The sequence below is a fragment of the Pipistrellus hanaki genome (genome assembly GCF_964339955.1).
Source record: "Pipistrellus hanaki genome assembly, chromosome: 1".
Classification (NCBI taxonomy): Eukaryota; Metazoa; Chordata; class Mammalia; order Chiroptera; family Vespertilionidae; genus Pipistrellus; species Pipistrellus hanaki.
This window is the reverse complement of record NC_140503.1, coordinates 44,279,670-44,305,395: the sequence shown is the minus strand read 5'-3', so window position 1 is coordinate 44,305,395 and position 25,726 is coordinate 44,279,670. Positions and strand designations below refer to the sequence as shown.

General features: G+C 35.3%; 1 protein-coding gene across 13 annotated transcripts in view; it reads right to left on the bottom strand.

Annotated features, from left to right (window-relative positions):
* Positions 1-25,726, bottom strand: part of HERC1 (HECT and RLD domain containing E3 ubiquitin protein ligase family member 1) — a 156,828-nt gene that overhangs the window by 58,129 nt on the left and 72,973 nt on the right. For 9 of the 13 annotated variants that reach the window (XM_084886215.1, XM_084886210.1, XM_084886217.1 and 6 more), the window contains exons 26-37: positions 19,027-19,295; positions 15,747-15,962; positions 14,828-14,948; positions 14,184-14,421; positions 13,834-14,027; positions 10,301-10,456; positions 9,335-9,441; positions 8,496-8,606; positions 6,965-7,141; positions 6,109-6,348; positions 5,273-5,356; positions 812-1,332 (exon numbers count right to left, since the gene is read on the bottom strand). In XM_084886215.1, coding sequence (XP_084742341.1) covers positions 812-1,332; positions 5,273-5,356; positions 6,109-6,348; positions 6,965-7,141; positions 8,496-8,606; positions 9,335-9,441; positions 10,301-10,456; positions 13,834-14,027; positions 14,184-14,421; positions 14,828-14,948; positions 15,747-15,962; positions 19,027-19,295 — 2,434 coding nt within the window. The remainder of the gene's footprint in view (positions 1-811; positions 1,333-5,272; positions 5,357-6,108; positions 6,349-6,964; positions 7,142-8,495; positions 8,607-9,334; positions 9,442-10,300; positions 10,457-13,833; positions 14,028-14,183; positions 14,422-14,827; positions 14,949-15,746; positions 15,963-19,026; positions 19,296-25,726) is intronic. The other 4 variants (XM_084886216.1, XM_084886221.1, XM_084886222.1 and 1 more) reach the window with 1 other exon arrangement.

The following is a 25,726-nucleotide window of genomic DNA, read 5'->3' as shown; positions in this document are numbered from 1 at the left end:
ATCGATGACTCCCTCTCATCGATGTTTCTAACTCTCTATCTCCCCCCCTTCCTCTCTGTACAAAATCAATAAAAAAAAAATGTTATAAGTATACAAAATGTAATAGAAAGCTTTACCAAGTATAAAAAGTTTGGAGGTAAACATATGTTTTATTAATCTAAGTCTTGGTTTCAACTTAACCAAGGAACCAAGAGGTCACTGATCTTATTCCCAGTCAGGGCATGTACCCAGTCTGTGGGCTTGATCCTCAGAAGGGGGTGTGTAAGAGGCAGCTGATTGATGAAATTTCTCTCTCATCAATGTTTCTATCTCTCTATCTCTGTCTTTAAAAATCAACAAAAAGATCTCTTTTTAAAAAATACTTAAGATCACAGATAATCCAAAAACAAATTAATTTTAGTCACAAAAATGTTTTGTCATACATTCAAAGACCTCCTACAAAAAAAAATGTAACTGATGGATCTGCTGGCTTTTTTTCAATCCCAGTGAGTAATGAAAATGTTCAAAAAGCAAGAAACTACGCAAATAAAAATAGAAGAAAATATCCCAGTTAAACATAAACTAGTGAGCTTACAAAAAAAAACAAAAAAAAAACTATAAACTTTATAAACCACTAGTATTCCAAGGAACACAAATTTGGGAAATATTCCTTTAGAAATCACAGTATTCATATGCAACTATATGAATAAAATTATTTAAAAAAGTTGACTGGCAGCTCAACTAACACACATAATTACTCACTGCCCTTAGGCCATGGCCCAGGTCACCATTACATGCTCATTTGTAACAAGTATAACTCAACAGATCATACCTGATAGTAATTTCTGCTTCATCCCATTGGACCTTGGCAGACGTGCTGCCCTCTTTGACCACTCCCAGCAGCGTGGCATGGCGCCCAGTTTGCCTGTGAACACACCGACCTCCAACTCTAAGACCAGCATCCACTCCTCCTATCACTGCCAGCACAGGCCACACCTCTATGCAAAGGGTCCTCAGCTGCAGCTCTGAGAGGTCAGCAAGGCCATGTCTATTATGCTTACTTTTCTCTTCCTCTTTGCTCTCCTTTTCCTCTCTCATTTCATTTTCCTCTCGGCTTTGAACTGAGCGGCTTTTCTTTAGCTTCTGACCTGACTCTTTAATACATAACTTAATTTTGTATAGCCTTTCTATCATTTTTTTGTTAATGCAGTAAGTCCAGCGGTCTGTTCGGTGAAGGATTCGGATAAGCTGAATAGTGGCCTCTGCCAACACAGCTGCTACTGGACTACAAATGGGGTCTCCTGGAAGTAAGTCTCGAGGTGTGCCACGCATCTGCATATCACAAATTTTTACCTGTAAAAGAAAAGGAAGTGGAAAATGCATAATATTAATAGTTCTCTCAAATTATTAGTCACTATAAATTTGACATGTGCAATCCCATGTGAAACTAGTGTTTGGACTCCTAATACCTGGTATTATATCACTGGTCTCAGTAAGGAGTGAGCAAATATCACAGATCTACTTAAATTAGTAGCACTGTGATTCTCTGAAATAAGCTGCCCAGTCATTTAAAATTCCTGAAACCTGTGAGTATCAGAGCTGTTGTGGCCACACAATAGGTAAATACAGACTAAGGTATATATGACTATTCAATTTAGTAAAAAAAATAAATAAATAAATAAAAAAGCCTTGAGTATCTATTTTCTTTCAGCCTCAAGACTCCATAATAATACTGAGTCCTGGGACCATCTTATACTGTTCAAGGGGCAGAAAGAAATAATAAATCTAAATAATTGGGATAGTTCCAATCTGAATACACATTTCAAGTAAGACATATAGAGGTTAAAAGAAGAGCAAGACTTAGTTCAAACCATAACTCTGTACTGTCTTAGAAAATTTAATCTCACTAAACCTCAGCTATTTCATCTAGTAGGTTACTTTAATAGTAATAGATTATTATAAAGATTAAATGAAACTATGCACATAAATGCTTATTACTACAGTGCCAGACACCCAGAAAATGTTCAAAAATGTCAATGGTTAGCCTGAAATTATAACTTTTGAAAATTTAAAAAATACATTTAAAAGCACAGACTAAAATGTAATTTTCATGATTAGGATTTACGAAGTCCAGGACTTCCATTATAGAAATATTATATGCGTGACAGCGTGAAAACTTTCTAATAAAGAATAACTAGAAATTCTGAATAACAGATCTACGCTGCACAACATCCTCAAGTGAAAGGATGGGGTGAAAACAAATGCACCCACCAGTATAGGAGACCACAGGGAAGTCTGTCTGGCCTAGGTTTTATGAGGAGAAAAATAGTTTATAACGAGAGGCTATCTTTTTAATACAGTCCTCCCAAAGGTTGAGGGACTGAATTTATACCAACTATAAGATCTGAGAACTTCAACTAAATAAATGAAAGGCAGCTTCCCCACCATAGTTGGAACGTCCATTATTCTGCTAATAATACCGGATTATATAAAATTATTTCTATATTTCTCTCTCATATTCAAAATTGCCAATGAACCAGATTATCCCTAAACTACCCTGTTTCCCCAAAAATAAGACAGTGTCTTATATTAATTCTTGCTCCCAAAGATGCGCTAGGTCTTATTTTCAGGGGATGTCTTATTTTTTCCATGAAGAATACGGTACACATTTATTGTTAAATGAAAATAAAGGAAATTTATTATCTGTATACGGTACGGTAGTACGGTAGTTGTCAACATAAACCAGACAAACTGAATCCTACAGTATCAAGAATTTACTCATTTATTCAATGACAATCATGTCATCATCTTCTGGAACATCATCATAACAATCCAATTCCTGAATTTCCTGGTGAATTTCTTGTGACTCCATTTCTTTCAGAATCAGTGGACCAAATCTCTCATGTTTAGCAATAGCATCCTAGGGGGGCCTTATTTTTAGGGGGATGCCTTATATTTCACTCAGAAGGAAACCTGTAAGTAGGTCTTATTTTCGGGAAAACACGGTATTCTCTTCTTCTTCTTTTTAAATTCTTTATAGTATATTTTATTTTATTTTTCAGGTGTTTTTTTTATTTCACGAAAAAACTATTTTAAATGTAATAATGTTACATATAATAAATCTTAATATTTCAAGAAAAATTATCTCAAATATGATGTTACATGCAATAAACACCAATTATTCAAGAAAAATGATCTTACATATAATATTACATGCAATAAACATTAATATTTCAAGAATAAAAGGATTTTAAGAATAATATTACCCAAACTGTACTAACATAGTTTGATTATCATAAAAGTTGCAGGAAATATTAAAAATCTGCAAATAACAGGATTACTTCTATTATATTCTAGCATATTTTCCCCTTTTAGCTCTATTTTTGTTTATCAGTTTATGTTGTTCACTCACAAATAAGTGAGATCATATGATATTTAGCTTTCTCTGACTGGCTTATTTCACTTAGTATGATGCTTTCCAGGTCCATCCATGCTGTTGCAAATGGTAAAAGTTTCTTCTTTTTTACTGCAGCATAGTTAGTATTCCATTGTGTAGATGTAGCGCAGTTTTCTAATCCACTCATCTGCTGATGGACACTTAGGCTGTTTCCAAATATTAGCTATGGTAAATTGTACTGCTATGAACATAGGGGTGCATGTATCCTTTCTGACTGATGTTTCTGATTTCTTGGGATATATTCCTAGAAGTGGGATTATTGGGTGAAATGGAAGTTTCATTTTAAATATTTTGAGGAAACTCTATAATTTTGTGAATGATCCATGTGCATTTGGGAAGATGTATAGTCTGCTTCATTTGGGATGAAATGTTCTATAAATTTTTATTAAATCATCTGATCCAGTGTGTCTTTTAGAGTCTCTGTTTCTCTTTAAGTTTTTGGAAGATCTGCCCAGGGAAGTCAGAGGGGTATTGAAGTCCCCTACTATGACTGTATTGTGGTTAATCTCTCCGTTAAAGTCCTCTAGAAGTTTTTTTTTTATATATATAATTAGGCGCACCTATATTGGGTGCATAAGTATTTATGGGTCTCTTGTAAACATCATATAGTTGGGTCATTTTTTTATCCATTCAGCTACCCTATACCTTTTGATTGGAGTACTTAATCCCTTTACATGTAGGGTTATTATTGAGAGATACTGAAGGCTAGGTTTCTCTCTCTGTTTCTTCTTCTCAGCAATCTCTTACAGCAATCCCTTTAGTATTTCTTATAATGCTGGCTTGGTAGTGATGAAATCCTTTAGCCTTTTTTTTCTCTTTTTTAATCTGGGAAGCTCTTTATTTGACCATCTATTTTGAATAATAGCTTTGCTGGATATAGTAATCTTGGTCTCAGATCCTTGCTTTCCATTACCTTGAGTACTTCATGCAATTCCTTTCTGGCTTGTGGAGTTTCTGATGAGAAATCAGGATCAACCTTATGGGAACTCCTTTTCTCTTGCTGCCTTAAGATTCTTTGTCTTTAATTTTTTTGCATTCTAATTATGATGTGCCTGGGCATGGGTCTATTTGGGTTTTTCTTCTTTGGGGTTCTCTGTAATTCCAGCTTGTTCCTGGGAGAATGTCCGTGCAGCATCCTCCTACTCTGCCACCATTTTTAATCTCCTAAACTATCTTATCTAATAAAGAGGGAATATGCTAATTGCTGCCACACCCTCAAAGATGGCAGCACCTACAGCCACAAGATGGTGGCACCCAGTCCTCAGCACCCTTGGGGCACCTGCCTCCGGAGTCCCCCTGTCCCCTCAGTCCCCCAGCAGCTCAGGGCTGGCCCGAGGGGCAGGCAAGCCTCGGATGGCAGCTGCCCAGCCTCCCAAGGTTGCCCGAGACTCAGGTAACCAGGGCCGGCTGAGACTTGTGCTACTGGCAGTAGCAGCAGCAGAGGTGTGATAGGGGTGTCACCTTCCCCTGATCGCCAGGTCGCCTCTTGCCCCTGAGGGCTCCTGGACTGTGAGAGGGGGCAGACAGAGCTGAGGGCTCCCTCCCACCCCCCGTCCAGTGCATGAATTTTCATGCACCGAGCCTCTAGTTTTCTATAATTGTTATAATTGCACATATACTTGAAAGTTAACTCACTCTATTCACATTGTCAGAATATCAAATAATGCCTTAATAAAAAGTGAAGGCAATCTCTAAAAGAAATCTAACCTTCTTCTAGAATAGTAAATTACTTGAGCAGGAACTTTTAATGGTAGAAATAACTTATAATTATAAGCTCTATTTGATGTTAACAAGTATTAACAAATATTCTTTGTTTTAGACTTGAGGTTTCATTACCTTTTCCCCTGGGTTGCTACTATAGAACATCACACATGGGTACAACTCTGCTGCATCAACATCTTCAAAAGCTAATTTTGGTTCCTATAATGTGGCACAGATGATGAAAAGAAAACAAAATATTTTTAAAAATTGAAAATATCCAATCACATTAAGATTCAAAGCTCTTGGAAACAGAACAAAGTTACTACAGCCAAATCTCAATTAACCTTACTAACCAAGGAAATTCTACATATAATAAATAATCCTAATTTGTTCACCTGTTTCAACAATGTTACTGAAATTTGAAATTTTACTATCTTTCTGTTGTTGATTTGGTGATAAATATATATATATACACACACACACACACACACACACACACACACACACACATATATATATATATATATATATATATATAAAAGCCTAAGTGGCCTAACCAGCCAGTAGCTAATGATGCACACCCATCAAGGGGCAGATGCTCAACACAGAAGCTTCCAAGCTGTGGTCACTTGGCAATGGCAATTCTCGGGTGACACACCGAGAACCAGAGAGGAGGGAGCCTGATTCCAGGGTGTGTCACCCAAGAACCGCCCTCTCACAATCTGAGACCTGATGGGTCCCAGATTGTGAGAGCCCGTTTTGCCCGATCCCCACAGGCCAGGCTGAAGGGCCCTACCAGTGCATAAATCCGTGCACCAAGCCTCTATTAAATATATAAGAACCAAAAAGTATCAGAGAAAAGGCAAAGAAGAATGGATAATCTATAAACTGAATAACAAGCATCTGAAAAACTGATTTGAGTGTAAATAAAAACAAGAAAACATGCAATGCTTGTGAATGAATTTTAGTACCTCTCCATTTTTCCCAAAGGAAATGGTCCTGGCTTCCATATCTAACACACAGGTAATGAAATCTCCCTGAGTAAAGCTGGACAATGTCAGAGTCTGTTCTCCATTGTGATAGAGGTTTCCACTATAGGCCCGATAGAGCCACATATCCGAGGTAGTACGGTGGTTAAAGTCATGTACTGGCCAACGAGAAACTCCAACACACGTGCCTTCATTACCTCTGTTTTCCTTCACAATGTAAAACTAAAATGAAAATGGTAACGTTCACTAATATTAAAAAAGCTGTTCATATACTATTAACTGTATAAATCAATACTGAAGAATATATTTATAAATAATATTTATCCATTTATGGAAACCTAAGTCTATTTTTAGACCAAGTGAAACTAATATATGAATAAAATTAATTCCATAATTTTGTAAAGATTTTTCAAAAAATTAATTTTTACCTTGTAGAATATTTAGTTCTTATTATATTAAGTTCAGTTATACAGCATAATGGTTAGACATTCCTATAACTTACAAGATGATCCCCCTTATAAGTCTAATACCCAGCTAATACCATACATAGTAGTTATTATAATATTCCCTAGCTTTTGTACTTGTTTTAAATAAGCAATTTTAGCTTTCATCTTAATTATGAAGTTGAGGAAGTATATCTAATCCAGAAAATTATTAATGGGAAGCTTCAATTCTTTACATACAAATTTTCTAACAACTCCCATGTATACTTCTGTGCAGAAAAGAGTTAATATAGCAAGCCTGAGACCGCTATCTTTAAAAAGGCATGCTTTTAACACAGAACCTGGAAAAAGGACTAAAATACAAAATGCTAAAAACTATTTGTGATTCTACACACCTTCCACTGGTAGCAACCAGAAGTTACTCCAGTTGATGCCAATCCATATCCTTTTCCTCCACTGCCATGAGTTAATATCTGTCCATTCTCCACCAGGCAACATTGAGCTTTCTCTGGGTCAAAGGATACTTCTTGTATAGGGAGATTCTCATCTTCTTCCTCCAACTCTCCCTGCTTCTACCAGAAAGGAAGCAGGGTCAGTGTTATGCAGTAATTTAGATCTCAGTTAATATATATTCTAACATTGCTTGGTTTGAGCCTACAAATATTTATTAAGTATCAACTGCATACCAGTTACTGTGTAGGCAATAAAAACACAATGATAAATATAGCATGGTCCCTGCCCATAAAGAACTTTCAGCACAATTAGAGGACAGAGAAATAAATATGACTGATATATAGAAGTTACATAACAGGTATATAGAAGCAACATAAAAGTTTAAGCATCTAACTATAGTTGGAAAGGATAAGTAAGCATTCAAAAGAGAATAACTTCCAAGCTGAGTCCTGAATGATAAGGCTTTTAGCAGCTGGTCGAAGAAGAAAAAGGCATTTAGGGCAGTATGTATAGCATGTATCAAAGTATGAAGGTGCAACAGAATTCATCAACTTAACGTAATTGCAAGCAATATGGAAGTTCTGGAGGATGAGATTAGCAGAAAAGAAGACTACAAAGAGAGAATGAAACAGAAGCATAAAAGGCCTTGAATGCTATTTTAATATTAAATTTTACTCCCAAGAGATACTCCTACACTTAGATTAACTAGAAGAGGAAGAACCAATAAAAGAGAATGGTAAGAAAAGGCCATTTTACTGAGACAGAGGGAAAGCCAGAAAAAGTATAAAAACCAAAAGAAAAATTAAAGTAGTTTTAGATGGAAGGATTCAAGCTATTTAGGAGGTAAAATCAATAAAGCCTACTCACTACATGGATAGAGACGTTAGGAGATGTCTAGAGTTCCCATGAATTCAGGGGTAAAGGTTTGAGGGAGAGATACTTGGACTAGCATTTAAATTTGGAAGGCAATGTATATGGCAGATGTGACTGACACTGCTGGAAAAGCTAAGGATAGAACCCTGAGGAACACCAAAGTCTGGGATGAAGGCAAAGAGAAAGTGCCAGCAAAGGAAAGATGCCTCCAAAAGGAATCAGGAATTGGCAGAAAATAGATGAAGATCTGGGAGCAGGTAGTGTTCTGAAAACAACAGAAAGCTAGAGTTTCAAAAGGTCAAGTAAGACAGGGACAAAAAAGTGTACTGTATTTAGCACTTAATACTTTAGCATTGCCATTTAATTTCCATACTTTGATGGAAGATAAACAACTGGGTTGAAGATAATGAGAAGTAAAAAAGTGATGAAAACATGTATAGGAGTACTCTTCTGAGAAACTTAGCAATGTAGGACAACAGAGAAGATGTGGAGAGGAAACAGGATAACAGGATGGAAAAGGCCCCTCAGAGGAAAAGGAATCCAGAGACAGGATATTCACTTGTGCTGTCTAAAAATACATTTTTGGGAAAAATTGATTACCTGTAGTTTTATTTCTTGTTCTTTCTCCTTTATCTGAATAGCATGTTTGGCCTGCGCAATTGGTGACTCCCACATACAATCAGACAGGAGGGAAAATAGGCGTTCAACAACCTATTTATTGACGGAAAAAGAATAAAATTTGTTAAGGTAATTTTAAGTTTAGGAAAAATAAAATCATTCAACTATATTACTAAGTCATATGTAACATTTTATGGGTGGTTGTAAGTTAAATATATATATTTTTAAAAATATATTTTATTGATTTTGTACAGAGAGGAAGGGAGAGAGATAGAGAGTTAGAAACATCGATGAGAGAGAGTCATCGATCAGCTGCCTCTTGCACACCCCCTACTGGGGATGTTCCTGCAACCAAGGTACATGCCCTTGACTGGAATCAAACCTGGGACCCTTCAGTCCCCAAGGATGCTCTATCCACTGAGCCAAACCGGTTTCGGCATATTTTTCTTTTTTTTTAAGGAAGAGTAATAACTTACTAGAAAGTGAGTCACATTGCCCTCATGTTGCCTCACCATATAGACTTTTGAATAGGCCACACAACCTCATCATTTCTCGGTAGATGCCCAAACCTAGTGAGAAATTTCAGAGTTTCCTTTCCTTCTGACCTTGTAAGCATTCACTATCCCCTCCTTCTTACACCCCATTATTTAATTTCTTTCTCCTTGCTTAGAGATGAAATTATAAGAAAGGAATCTCAGAAGTAGAAGTTTTTGCTACTGAGAAAATGACACATTATAACTGAAGAAACTCTAAGTTTAGATTTTGGTTAAATCATGTTGTAAATGTCAAAAACATTTTATAACAACTTTAAAAATAGAAACCTGGGCCATTTGATCATCTTCTACACCAGACTCACAAGCTGGTAACACAGCCTCAAGGACGTGAAGGGCAAGGAGCCTTGTTCTTAAGTTACCAACTAGAGGAATACCTGAAGGAGGAAAGACATTTTCTTATTATTAATGTAACAGAAATTCAAAGTTTAAATAAGCTTCTTGAAAAAATATTCAAGGCTGCTAAGCATTTATGGGTGAAATGGACTTCACTTCAACTTATTATCACAATAATTCTGGACTCTTCCCATACCCATACCCATGTGCCAGGTTACTGTGCTATGGATTTCATACACATTAATTTTGTTGATCCTCACAAACCCTACAGTATTATATCCTGATTTTACTGATGAGGAAATTGAAGCTCAGAAACATTAAGTAACTTGATGAAGCCACATAGCTCAGTAGAGGCAGAGGTAGAGTTTTAAGCAGGTATGTTAATCTCTAAAGCTAAGATTTATCATACCCTTTCATTGCTTCTTCTCTTGACTGCCCTGACTGCCTCAGAGAGATTGTTAGGATTAATGGGAGTAAGCAATTTGTACTTTCCTAAAGTAAAGCAAAATAAGAAGTTATAAGCAAAACACAGTAATCATATCATGATAAGAGAAAATGAACAGATTTATATTTTGATAATCAAAATCTGTGCCAAATTATATTAAACAGGATATTTTCTGATTATTTTTATTACTGTAATCTGAACAAACAGGAAAAAGTTCTTAATTAAATCCATGATCTTGTCCAGGGCTATTTTTTCTATTATTAATTCCTATCAATTTTACTTCTAAAATTAGAGTTTTCTTTTCAACAAATAAGTACTTAGAAAACAAGAAAAAAAAAGTCTTAAAATCAAGGACAAGTATCAAATGTTGTTAATTTGCCATAAAGTCTGGCATCATCTGAATAAAATACATGTGATGTATAAAAATACCCTAAAACAAGACAAAAGTAATATACCTGCAGAACACTTCTGAGATGCTATATTCAGAAGCACTTCTGTCCACTTTGGGGAAGCCATTTTCGACTGAATTGCTTTTGAAGATACAACTCTGCGTAGAAAAACTAAAAAATCCCCCAGGTGCAGTTCGGCTGCGTGTTGCTTCCTAAGAGCAGCTGAAGAATGAAGCGATAAGTTTACATTACAGTCAAAAGCCAACAAACAGGAAATAGTCTTATATCAAGTAAGTTACATTTAGATTGTAGCAAGCAGAACCCTAAATTTAACATCTAGACTGCTGAATTTTTACAATTTAAGGAACAGAATGGGGAAAAGACAGAAAATAAAGTCAAATTTAAAACATCTTTTACCTCTGTGTACAGTGTTGCTAGAATAAAATATGTATACTTGATTTTGTATATATTTTTAATGTTATTCTATAAAACAATAGTTCTCTACCCAAGTCTAGAGTTCTACTTGACAGAATTAATGGAAGATGTATGAAAAATTATGTATGCATGTGTATATGATTAATAAGAGAGTTCATAAATTTAATCCCATTTTCAAAAAGTTCATGATTCTGCCCCATCAGTCAAATTAAGAATTATATCTTTAAAAAAGATTGTATTTTCAGATTCTACAAAGAAGCAAATTTCTAGGCCTGATTCTGGTTTGCCTGAGCTCAAAATCTGTTAAGATTTTTCACACAAACTTGCCCTAACCAAACTTCCTAATTTTCCCACCAGCATTGGACCAGCCTTTCTCTTGCTCATTTTGAAGCCATTAAACCATCTGTTCTTCCTGTAATACACCAACCTTTAATAACTTCTTATTCTGGCAAAGTCCCACTCAGAACCAAGGGAAAGTGTGCCAGTGGGGCAATTGCCCAAGATGTCAATCGCCAAGGGGCACTAAAACATGGAAAATCTTAATAATTTGAAGACAAGTGTACATAGCACTTCTTTTAGGAAGATCATGGCATATTCAATTAAGGAAAACACAGACAAGTCACTTATGATAGATAATTAGATAGATAGATAGATAGGTAGATAGAGATTAATTGATTATTGGCCATCTAAGGATGCCTCTTCACCCTCCCAACCCCCACCACTAAGGGGCATGCTTAGATGGCCAGTAATCTATCTTCACAGATGTCTAATTAACTAGAGGACTTCGTTTTATGAGATGGATGTGCAAGTCCTTGACTAAACTGCTAGTGACAATATGAGGGAAAAAGCTAGTAACTCCTCTACATTTCTTCTACACAGTATCTACTCTTCTTTACTTAAGTGTTAAAAAGCAAATATTTTTTATAATATTAGTTTAAAGAATATAAAATTATTAGCCTGCTCTGAGTACCCACATATCTCACTCCAACATATTCCTTCGAAGTTAAGTTCAATGAGCCTTTTTCTTTAGGTGGAGATGTCTGGGAGTATCTCTTTTATGATGCATCCATCCTACCCAACCCCTTACTCCCAGCAAGTATTTCTATAAAACACTAAATTAATTAAATTAATTAATGCCTAAAGCCATCTATACTAATAAAAGGGTAATATGCTAATTAGACCAGGTGACCGGACATCTTCTAGACATCTTACTTCCTTCTGGACAGTTTGGGGTGACCAGGCCAGCAGGGGGACAGCTAGGGAGCAACCAGGCTGGTAGGGGGGACAGGTCGGGGGTGACCAGACCAGCAGGGGGGCAGTTAGGAAGCGATTAGGCAGGCAGGTGAGCAGTTAGGAGCCAGCAGTCCTGGATTGCGAGAGGGATGTCCCTGATTGGAGAGGGTGCAAGCTGGGCTGAGGGGACACCCTCCCCTGTGCACACATTTCGTGCACCAGGCCTCCAGTTATATATATAAAGCTGTTGGTAGAACTTGATATAATTTGTGTTTCATTATCAATAGTACATTTGAAATGAAGAATACACCTTTCAATTAAGAATTTTAGAGGGCAGTCTGCCTCTGAATACCTAGCCAGTGCAGATGAGAATAAGACGCACTCCCAGCCATTCCCATAAATCAAGAGGTGCAATGGCCTTCTCTCCAGGACGACATAAGGGGAGTAGATGTGTATTCCACCTGCTGAGACTGACCCACAGAACTGTTTCATTCTTTCCTGGATATGGGAGGATCCAGTTTTCTTGAGAACCAATAGGCTGAGAAGTAACTCTACTGCTGTCCATATGTGCAATACTCAGCACAGAATAGCGAGAAGCTATCCCCTTAACAATCCCGTATCTACCACTAGATCGCAGGAAAACAGGAGGTGGGATTAAATACTTGTTTTTATTTTATCAGACTTTGTGAGTCTGTATATGCTCTTTCTATAAGCACATTCTTTATAAAAATCGGGAGAAAAAATTTACCATAGGTTCAGTCTCTGAAACTAAAAGCTAGTCCTTAATCAGACTCATACATCCTCCAAGAGTCTGACTTAAGAGATTTAGTTATTTCTTCTGGGTTCCTGTATTGCACTATAATTATTTGTTTACATATCTGCCTCCATTATTACCCTAAAAGCTCCTTCAGAACCACAATAGTTCATCATTTTTGTAACCCCAAGTAATTCTCTCTATCTACCCACCTATCTATGCAATTTATAGATATTGGAATATCATAATATTAATATCGATTGAGCTCTCACTATGTGACAGGCACTGCTCTGTTTTACATGTATTACATTATTTAATCCTCATAACAAGCTTAGGTGATTGGTTCTATTATTCCTATTTTAAAGATGAGGGAATTGGAGCACAGAATGGGTAAGTAACTTGCTCTCTATGCATCCATCCACTCATCCATCCATCCATGCTTCATTCTGTCTGTGTTATCTATGTGTCTACCCACCCCCTGGAGTTTATTATGGTAATAAGGTATGGTAGTTTCACACATATTTTTTAAATAAATGATCAATTTTAGATCTTTATTTCCTTAATTATGTAGCATACATTGTGGTGATTCTGTTCAGGGTTTAATTAATTTAATTTACTGAAATACAATGCTCAATATAGTTTTTTAAAGATATGAGCAGATAATCATATTACAGCAATCAAAAATTAAAATGGCTAAAGATAAAAAGAATCTTTTTAGTGTCTAGGGCACAGAGCAGCTAACCTAGCTAGAAATTCAACTCCCTCGAATTGTAACCTAGTTCCCAAATAATAAAACCCTTGGTCCTGGGGAAACACTTAAATCAAAAGTATGACTAGAGATGGGTTGTCAAGATCAGATGCTAAGAAAACATATCCTGGGGAAATCAGTCACCTAGAACCTCTAGGTTCTTGAACCAGGACAGCCAAGGAGACACTGAACCTAGAGAGTAAGCAATATGGTCACCACATCAGATTTAATGGACTCTAAGGAAAGAAGGTTTGTCAGAAACCCACCTATGTCATACACATTGGTATAGAAAAGGGGTTTCTAAATGAACAAATAAAAATCCTTTCAAGCCCACAACAGAAAAAAGTATACATTCTATTGATATGCACAAAATGGGGACTCAATAAATGCTTGTAAATAATGACAGAAAAAAGGGTTTGTGGTAGATACCTCTGAAATCTCTCTTCTCAGTTTCTCCACTGGAGTCAACTTTTTTTTCTTCTTCTTCACCATCTTCTCCTTCCCCTTCTCCAAAAGAGGCCATAAGTAGTACACCAGTTTGGGATAACAAATTCTTCAACTGACTACAGAGTAGATCCAACAAGGATTGAACTACCTTGGGGCTCAGTTTATCAGCATAGGTCCTACATGAAATAACAGGGGAAAAGATAAATGGTAATAACACAGAAGGGAAAATGTTATACTTAAACACATAAAGGAGATTAGGAGAAAAGTGAAATTACTAAAATGTGAAAATACCAGACCCAACACAGTTCTATCAAGACATCTATAATGCTTACCCTGTAGTGATGGCTAGAATCTGGAGCAACCTTGTACTAGCCACTTTTAAAGCTGTGCTAAGCTGAGAAACACCTGTCTTTGGCAATAACTGCAGAGGCTGTCCTAGCATAGTGTCTGTGCCACATAACTGCGATAATACGTTTAGCAGACCAGTGGAAATTGCCAAAGAGACATCCACTGGTTGATAGTGAACACTCAAAGCGAACACTGTAACCAAAAGGAGACGCTGCTGGGCCTCTAAAAAAGAAAAGAAAGAAAAAAAAGAAAGACAATTAGAATCTCCTTTTAAGTAAATGAAGCATTTACTAAAATGGACTATATTCTAAAATATAAATACCAATATGGAATACTATTACATTTTTAAATATTTATTCTTTACATATAAGTTAATCTACTAATGTCAAACACAAGGTATCTATAATAATAATAAAAGCAAAATATGCTAATTAGACCAGATTTCCTGACATTCTTCTTTCCAGACAAAGCTGCGGTAGGCGGAGGCCAAGGCAGAGGTAGCCGCTGCTGTGGGGGCCAAAGCCCTTGCATGAATTTCATGCATCAGGCCTCTAGTCTAGCATAACCATCTAGCATAACCTTAGGGAAGAATAATTTGCATCCTGAATTTCCAGGGGCATTTACTCACCAATGTGATGCTTGTTTGCTTGCAGGGCTCTCTCCAGGGTAGCAGACAATTGTTGATAAATCTTATGCACAGCCACCTGGATTTCAATCTGTATGTTTCTCTTAGCTGCTCTGATTCCATCCTGAATTATAAATAAAGATTTACTTTTTCTATTAGCAAACATAACGCCTCTTACCAAAATAAAAGTAATAGTCATTTTACCCTTAGTCTAGCTACCTGGTAGAGCACTATGGTGGTTTTTAATTATTTAGTATATTTCAGTACATAATAGTTTTAAAATAAAATTATTTTTAAATTGATAATTCCTAATTTTATACAATCTCTCTCCTTTTCCCACAAAGCATGTATTCCTCTATAAATATGAAAGATATAAAGATAACACTTAAATTTTTTTTCCAAACAACCTGAGAATCTACACAGAATGACTAAGTCTAAAATGTAAATTCTTAAAACCCATCTTCCCAAACACCCTATCCCAACTTAGATCTCTTTTTACCAATTTGGCTAAAGATTAATAAAACTAAGCCAGCAGAGAATCTGAAAGTACAACGGAGCTATGGCTCACCTAACCCCAACTATAATACTATTATTCAGGAAACGAAACCAATATGATATCTTTAAGAGTCATCTAAAAGTGTTTTTGTTTTTTTTTTTAAATATAATTATATTGATTTTAAAGAGGAAGAGAGAGAGAAACATCAATGAGAGAGAATCATTGATTGGCTGACTCCTGCATGCCCTGACTGGGAATCTAAACAGCGACCTCCTGGCTCATACGTCAATGCTCAACCACGGAGCCACACCGGCTGGGCTAAAAGTCTATATTTTAAAACTTCAATCTTAAACCCAGAATTATAAAACTGGTTTTGCAAAAGACAGTTAAAATCTGAATATACTGTAAGATGTCATCATCACCTACCTGATAGTGATGTAATCGGCCACTCTCTCCTTTGGCTCCTGCCTGTCCAACAGTGCCTAAACCAAAACACCCTGCTAGAAACTGCAGCCTCACGGATGTGAGCAGTGTGGATGACTGGAAGCCTGAGCTCAACCTGCTTCCTGCCAGAGAGATGCTACCTTTTTCCTCCATTCCAGACAACAGAATGAGGATCTGGTGGAGTGCCTCTAAACGAAGCTTGAGAAAAGTAAAACAAACATAGGTTAGAGCTCTTCACTGAACTGAGACACAGAGGAACTCTGCATATCACAAACAATGTATTATACACCACAGAAAATCCTGACATTTCTTAAGAATTTATTTTATTAAGATGAAAATTCAAAAGTTTTTAAAATAAAAATATCTCTAGAAACTCTATAAGCATACTATAGTACAAAAGAGGCTACACAGTACAATGTGAAAAATAATAGATTTGGATGTAGAAGACCTGGTTTCAAGGCTGAACCCTGCCATCTACTGCGTGGCCTTAGGAAACTCATTTAACTTCTTGAGTCTCACCTTCTTCAGATGGTAAAATGAGGCTAATAGTACTACTGTAACCTACTCACAAAGCTACTGTGATGCTCATAAGATATGTGAAGGTTTCAAAACTATAAGGTAGTATAGTTATTGCTATATTTAAACTTTATTTGTAATACTCTAGCTCAAGAATTAGAAATATTTCTTTTTTATAATTAAACTTAGTGGAGTGACACTGGTTAATAAGATTATATAGTTTTCAAGTGTACATTTCTATGACACATATCTGTATATTGCATTGTGTGTCCCCCACCTAAAGTCAGATCTTTTCCATCACCAAATATCTGACCCGTTACCCTTTACTACCTTTTCCCCCTTCCCATACTGTTGTGTCTATGAGTTTTTACCTGTTTGTTTTTTTATCTATTTGTTTTTCTTGTTTGTCCATTTGTTGATTTGTTTTATATCCCACATATAAGTGAGAAGTATTTCTGAAAGGTTTCTCTGTGGCTCACTTCAACTTCTGACTCTATCTCCCCTAGAAGGGCAATACCTATCACTGTAGTCAATCAGCCTAACCCTCCTCTTTTTTTTTTTTTAATAATATATTTTTACATTTACAGAAGAGTTTTAAAGATACAGAGTTCCTGCACATCTTCCCCTAATGGTAACATTTAACATTACTATGGTATATTTATCAGAACTAAGAAATTAACATTGGGACAACACTACTGACTAAACCACAGACTTCATTTGGAATTCACCAATATTCCCATAATATCCCTTTTTTATTCCAGGATATCATATTGCATTTAGTTGTCCTGTCTCCTCAATCTCCTTTAAAAGTCTATAACAGTTTCTGCCTTTTCTTGTTTTTCATGACCTTGACACATTAGAAGAGCTATTTATGTACTTTATAGAATGTCCCTCAATTTTGGTTTGCCTGTTGTTTTCTCAAGATTGAACTAGAGTTATGGATTTGAGGGAAGAATACTTAAGTCTTCTTTTAATATCAGAGTTACATGATATCACCATCTTATTATCGTATTTTCTGGCGTATAAGACGACCCCCTAATTTTACAGTTAAAACATAGGTTTAGGCCTATATTTGCTGTATAAGACTACCCCCACTTCCGAGGCAACACCAGTTATTTTTTTAATAGACCGCCTCTCTAACTCAGCCAATCCAAGCAGGCTTTTTATGCATGCAAATTATACATGTTCTGTACCCAAAGCTACACTGTGTTCTAGTAAAAAGCCTGCTCAGATTGGCCAGAGTCAGAGAGACGGTCTATTAAAAAAAGAACTGGTGTTGCCTCGGAAGTGGGGGGTAGTCTTATACAGCAAATATAGGCCTAAACCTATGTTTTAACTGTAAAAATTAGAGGGTCGTCTTATACGCCGGAAAATACGATACTGGTAATATTACTCTTTCTTTTTAAATATATTTTTATTGATTTCAGAGAGGAAGGGAGAGGGAAAGAGAGACAGAAACATCAATGATAAGAGAAAATCATTGATCTGATGCTTCCTGCATACACCATACTGGGAATTGAGCCAGAAACCCAGGCATATACCCTGACTGGGAATGAAACTGTGACCTCCTGGTTCATAGATCAATGCTTAATCACTAAGCCACACTGGCTGGGTAGTAATGTTTTTTTTTCTTTCCCATTTTTATATATTTTTATTGATTTCAGAGAGGAAGGGAGATGGAGAGAAAGAGAAACATCAATAATGAGAGAGAATCATTGATTGGCTGCCTTCTGCACGTATCCTACTAGGGATTAAGCCCACAAACCGATTGGAATTGAACCTGGGACCCTTCAGTCCATAGGCCAAGGCTCTATCCACTGAGCCAAACCAGCTAGAGCAATGTTATTCTTGATCACTTGGTTCAGGAGATGTCTGCCAGTTTTCTGCAACATAAAATTACTCTCTTTTCATATTGTGTTAGCCCTGAATCACTAAGTCCAATTTACTCTCAAAAGGAGGAGGTAAGTTCCAGCTCCCAGAGAGACAAGTTATCAAAGAATTTTTGGATATATTAAAACCACAATAATTAATAAGTATTTTGAAGGAGATACTTTGAGGTTATGTAGACATCCTGTGTCTCCTTAAAGTTCTGCTTCCTAATTTTAGCATTCATCGTTATTAATATGGTGTTCTAATTTAACCCTTTTTAAAGGAAGACAAATGGAGCCTCTGAGAAGAGATAGCCAGTCTCACTGTAGTTTCTGAGATAAGAATTATGATTAGATTATCTTGTTCTAAGAGATGGAAAGTATTATGCTAAGCAAAATAAGCCAATCAGAGAAAGACAAGTATCACATGATCTCTCTTATATGTAGAATCTAATGAACAAAAAAGATCCAGACATGGAAGCATGGAACAGACTGTGGAATCTCAAAGGGAAGATGGAGGAGGGTGGGTGAGTTGGGAGAGATCAACCAAAGAACTTGTATGTATATATGCATAACCATGGGCACACAATAGTGTGATTGGCCAGGATGGAGAGGCAAGGATCAAAGGGGGGGAAAGGGACATATGTAATATTTTGAACAATAAAGATAAATCAAAAAGGGAAATACCAGTTTAAAAAAAGTGTACTTTTCAAACAAAATATGCTGTTATAGTTAAGATAATGACATCAAAGTGTTCAAGCGGAGAAAAGGGAGAGGCAATGATATAAGAAAAGGAAAAGTTTTCCCCACAATTTTACATTCAGTGGTTCAGTTTAAGTTTCCATAGTCCCTCAGAGGAGTAAATATCAAAGACTTACTTCTGCCCTTAACTGCTGCTGTTCCATCGCAATGATGGAGGCCTGGGGACTTGTAGACATACTTTCTTCTGGCTCTTTAAAACCTGGGGCATTCCCCACATCTCCGCTCACAAAGCTTACAACATTTTCAATCAAAGTGTGAACTCCCAAAGACTTGGTAAGATCAAAATCAGACTCAAAGGAGTAGGAAGAATTGCACAACCAATCTCTGCTATGTTTCAGGCGAGCCCAAGAGTCGTTCAGGGATTCCAACTGACTGTGGATAGTACCTACATACAAACAGAACAAACATGCATCAATGGTAACCTAGTAGAGCATTCAATCTGAAACTCGATGAGGGCTGAGTATTGCTACCATACCAAGTGGTGAGAAATGGATACTTATGTTTGGATACATGCATGCATTAAGTGAGTCTGAGCAAAATGCTTTTATAAAAAAATAAAAAGTATAGCAATGTAAGAAAATAAAGGGAAAGCCCTGTTTGATGTACCAGTATCTCTGTAAGCGCTTTAGCAACACGCTGCCACAAGAAAAAGAAAGGCAGAAGCTGCTCTCAAAATGCTTAGCTTAAAATGCTCTGCAGTATTAAACCAGACCATTATTTATGAACAAAAAGGACCTAGGCACTTAAGACACTGCTGCTAAGACCTACTAGTAATAGGAATTCATCTGATTTAACATATCATTGCAAAAAGTAAGTTAAGACTGTGCAAAGTGTCTACATATCTGCAATAAAACATTACCAAAAAATGAATATTGAAGGGCAAGTAAACTTACACAAAAAGGAGACACAAACATCACCCTTTGGGTTTCATTAATATAAGGAACATTTTCACTGTTTCATGTGCATATTTATTGCACGTTGTGAAACTCCTATATAGAGGAAGCAAAGTTTCACAGACAAGAATATGTAAGATTTATCATAAAATGACAGGTATATAAAATAAATGGTTCACAGTAGTTGCAAAACATAATACCATTAGTTTTGCCAATGAGCATTTTCTAGGCTAAAATCTTTAGACAGTAAAAATGTTAATATGTTTGAATATAACAACTGTCCATGTCATATGGTAATATTAGCTTTAAATAAATATAGCAATGTCCAATTCCTACAGGCGTTGTCTTTTTTAATTTAATTGATCTCAGGTATACAAATTAGATTAGTCATAATCCTTGGCTCATTATATATTCTCATCATTGATCCATTCATGGCCTGCTTTTGTATTTATAATAAATGTGAACACAAGAACTAGAAAACTAACAATAACTTATAACCATCTGTTCCTCTTCCAACCCATCTCTCCCTCTCTCCTATCTAAGGTTTTTATTATCCCTAAGCCTGGGTTTATCATTCCTTTGGTTTTATTGTTGTAAAATATTGTTTTATCTTCTTTATACCCGTATTTTCCGGCGTATAAGATGACACTGTGTTCTAGTAAAAAGCCTGCTCAGATTGGCCAGAGTCAGAGAGGCGGTCTATTAAGAAAAGAACTGGTGTTGCCTCGGAAGTGGGGGGTAGTCTTATACAGCAATTATAGGCCTAAACCTATGTTTTAACTGTAAAATTAGGGGGTCGTCTTATACGCCGGAAAATACGGTACATTGATATAGATATATATATATATATATATATATATATATATATATATATATATATATATCAAAGTTTAGTTCTAGTTACTTTAGACTTTATAAAATTAAGTATCATTTATATATATATGTACATATATATGACATAATATTTTCATTCAATATTATATTGCTAATATTCATTCACACTACTGCATATAGCCATGGCTCATTTGTTTGAGTGCTGCATAATATCCTATTGTGTGAATATACCAAATTTCTCTATTATAAAACCTCAGGACTGCAAAATCAAAACAGAAATTCATAACAGGCAGCTAGTAATATAAAGTAACCATAAAATAATTATATACATTCTACTAAATAATTTAGAATGGCCAAGAATATATGGTTTATCTGCCTTTGTTATTTTAGCAAGAATTCTTTTAAAATATTGAATATTCTATTTTACTGAACATAAAAAATACCAATCTGAAAATTTCCCCAAATTACATAGTTAGATGTTTTTTTCATGTAAAACTCCAAAGATGCCTAATTAAGTAATTAATAATGTCATATATGTATAATTTTTAATTAAATTAAAAATAGTTAAAGACTAAAGTAGGGGTTAATATAAAAAATATTTTCCATTTTCTTAAGCATCGCATATTCAGAATCTAGTTGTATCCTTAACTTACAAATTATATTTTTTGGCTCGTAGCATTGAGCTTGTTTGTTCCGTAAGAAAATTCAGAATAAAATGTTCTGTTTTCCATCACTTATAAACCACTTTTAAAAATGAAAAAAATGTGCAATGCATTAGTGTTAGAACCAAACTAAAAGAGATCTTAAAGATTATCTTGTCCAATTTCCTTGAACTTGAGGAAAGAGGTATTCAAGTAAAATGATCTGCTGAAGTATTAATACTAATTCTTTAATTTTATAGGAGGTTGTCTTACATATTCCTGTTATCAATCAACTCACAAATCATTAACCCATGGAAATTTCAATTGCCTGCCTACACTAAGGTTTGACTTTAAAGAATATACAAATACTGAATTGCCTTAATACACTCAAAAATATTCTATGGAGTGGGTGGCCAATACCCAAATTAAAACCTCTCTACAATTTCAAGCAGAGATAAGCAAACTTTTTTTTATAAGGAGCCAGATAGAAAATATTTTAGGTTTTGTGGGTCATGAAAGTCTCTGTTGCAAGACTTAACTCTGCTGCTATAGTGTGAAAGCAGCCACAAACAAATGTGTAGCTGTATTCCAACAAAACATTATTTATAGATTAAAAAAAAAAAAACACAACAAAAAGGTGGGAGGCCAAATTTGGCCCACTAACCATAGTTTGCCATTAAAAGGATACAAATTATTAGGCATATGACCCAAACAAAAGTTTGCATGAATATAAGAAAGAACAGAAAGAACATTTATCTAAAAGCATTAAGATAAAACATTAGGCGAACATCAATAATACTTTAAAACAAAAACTTACAGTATGAAAATGAGAAATGAAAGAACTCTAAATTCTTTTAAAAATTATCACAACCTGGTAACCTCGGTTTGTTCTATATTTTGTTTTATTTGAATATAGGAAATATTGTGTCTGAAAAGCATATCAAAAGCTTCTATAGCGTAACTGTGCCTAAGCCCAATTCCTACTTAACATTAATTCATAATCATCTACGATGAAAAGAAAATAATATAAAAGTCCAACAAGAAATTTTTGAAATTGTTTACTTGACCTTTGGTTCATAAATGGAATTTTCAAAATGAACATGACAGAGCTGCAATACATACTTTATAAACCATAAAATATGTAGGCAAGCTAAAAGGAAAAAAAATTAAACATGCCATCATGTACTTGCTTGAAGCTCTTCTTTTTTCTGGGGCTCAACTGGCCAAAAAGGAGTAAATACACTACCACACAAGAATCAGAAGACAAAAGGAGAAATTTGATACAGGTGACAACATTTACATTTGCTCCTTTTTATATAATCTAATTTGAAATGCAGAGATAAAATAGCATTTCACCCATTCATGTTACACCACGAAACACACATTGATAAATGTTTCCATTTTAGCAATAAAAGCCTAACTATATTTAAAGAACCAGGGTAAGGGAAATAGTCAAACCATATAGTACTTTTACTAATACTATATGTTGCTTCTTAAATTGCTTTGGCAAACCACCATTTCCCCCCACTATTTTTTACTCTATCAGTTTTAGCTTAAATATGAAAACTAAAGTTAAATTTCTGCTAAAAGGTATTGCCAAAGGAGGAGCCCAATTCGGCATAACCATAAGCAAATCTTTAAAATATTTATCTAAATACCAGAACACCAACATATTTAACAAGTTTTGTCAGGCTGTTATGAGAATTAAATGATTTAATATGTTTGAAGTGATGAGAACAATGCAGTTTATAAGTATTTAATGAGTATAAATTTCATATTATCTCTGAGGTGCTAAGCAGAAATATGTGTCACCTGTCTCTTTTTAAAGTAATTTATGTCATTTTTGGTTTTAGAATTTAGCTTTGATGCTTCTAAAGAGCTCACTTTGCTTTACCCCTTCCTAACATATTAGCTTCCTTGGATCAACTGTGAAACATTAACTGGAGTGTGGGGAGAAGCAGCAATTTCATTTCAAATTCAAAGTACACTTTTATTGTATAATCCACAAGCTCTCGGATTCATGAGATTAAAAACTATGTTTACTACCCTTTCTGAAATAGTAATTTTATTTTCTAGTTACCTTTTCCTAGGGACAAAGCCATCAGCAAAATTTTGTCCTGGGAACATTAAAAATGTAATGACTAGAATAAATTGGTACCACATTAAGTTATATCATGAAAAGTGACATAACTGCCTGGCCAACATGGCTCAGTGGTTGAGTGTCAACCTATGAACCAGGAGGTCATGGTTCAACTTCCTGTCAGGGCACATGCCTGGGCTGCAGGCTTGATCCCCCCAATAGTAGGCATACAGGAGGCAGACAACCAATGATTATCTCTCATCATTGATGTTTCTCTCTCTCCCTGCCTTTCTCTCTGAAATCAATAAAAATGTATTTTTTAAAGAGTGACATAACTAATTTGTCTAACTTCCTTAACAGATAATTAAAAAGAAATTCTCCATGAGGTCCTGTACTTGCTTTTCTGTTTTCAACAAAATAAAATTAAATTCCAACAAGTTAATAGGTTTTGGTACTACTTTGAGCTTTCTGGAGAAATTATCTATAAACAAAATTTGAGTTAATGGCTTAATAGGAAATACACATCCACCTATAAGATAATTGTTCAAAATTTTTTAACAGATATCAACTCGGTGGATACTAATTTTAAAATGTTACCTTAATTCTTCCTAAGAATTTATATTCAAATTCTAGGTTATTCTTAATAACACTAGGTTAACAATACTGGGTTAATAATTCTAAATTATTCTCTTTCCCCCCCCAAATTTCAAGACAAGATTTACAAACACAAACATGATACTTGGTCTTAATAGAAAAATGACATCAGATACACACAACATATGTTTAGCATTGGAACAGCTGCCAGATCACAGAAAATACGTTTTTAGGAGCAGGGAGGAATGAAAATTAACTGAAAATTAATTAGCTTACATTTAGTACATCAGAAACACTTGTTTGAATAATATTTTGCTTGAATTAAGCCCTTTAGTATTATTTTATTTTTGTTAATCCTTAGTGGAGGATATTTTCCCAATGATTTCTACGGAGTGTAGAAGGGATGGGGAAACACACACAGAGAGAAACATTGATGTGTGAGAGACACATCCATCAGCTGCCTCCCACATGGACTCTCCCCCTCAACTGGGGCTGGGGATGGAGACTGCAACCAAGGTATCAAATCTGGGCCCTTCAGTTCTCAGGTTGTCGCTCTAACCACTGAGCAACCAGCTAGAGCTAAGCATAAAATTTTATAACTTGCATTGGGTTCTAGGTTATTCTTTTTTTTTTTTTTTTAATATATTTTATTGATTTCTTACAGAGAGGAAGGGAGAGAAACAGAGAGCCAGAAACGTCGATGAGAGAGAAACATCGACCAGCTGCCTCCTGCACACCCCCCACCGGGGATGTGCCCGCAACCAAGGTACATGCCCTCAACCGGAATCGAACCCGGGACCTTTCAGTCCGCAGACGGACGCTCTACCACTGAGCCAAACCGGTTTCGGCAAGTTCTAGGTTATTCTTAACACTTCCTATTTTATTCCAAGGGATGACTTTGCCACATGCTTACATGGTTAACATAGACTGAATCTCAATTTTATATTTTACAAGCATGATAAAGATTTGAGAGAAAAAAATAATTTAGCCAATGGAATATCATATATAAATATAGTAGGAAGCTCTTAAACTATTAAGTTGGATCCCTTATGCTACTCAGTAAGTTTGGAGCTATCTTCTCTTTAACATAAAATGATAAGCATTCATTAACAGATTCTTAACAACAATATTCACTTAAGTTAATCAAAATCAGAAAGGTAAATCTATTCCAAAAATTTAATTCCTAAGTCAGTTGTTAAGGAAAAAGATATTCTAGCTAATTATAGCACATGAATTGCCAATTTTCAAGTAATCAGAAGATAAACACATATTACACATTAGTACATCATTTATTTATCACAAATAACATAATTGTTTTAAGAAACCCAACAGTACTGATGTTATAGTCTCAAAAGACTTTTTAATACAGAAAGCACCAGCTCTAGTCCTTATTCCTAATATTCTAGAAAAATATTTCATGTATTCTAATTATAATGAAAGGACAAAATATTGCCATATTTTATTCTATAGAAATACCAACACAAAAATGAAAAACTGTGTTGTGTCTGTGTGTGTGTTTCTTCCCTCATTCCATTTTTTCCTATGAAGGGCACCTAACATTCTGCCAAAGAAGCTATCAGGAAATAGGTTTCATTTTAAAATATAAAAGACTTAATCCATGAAAAACAAAAAAAAATGTTTTTCTCCACAGGCTTTTAGAACACTACCACTAGCGACAATTTTTAATATTTCATCTTTTCAAAACCACACTACATATGGGTTTAATAAGAGAATAATACTTGGAGAATTTTTAGTTATCCTTGGATTTTTATTA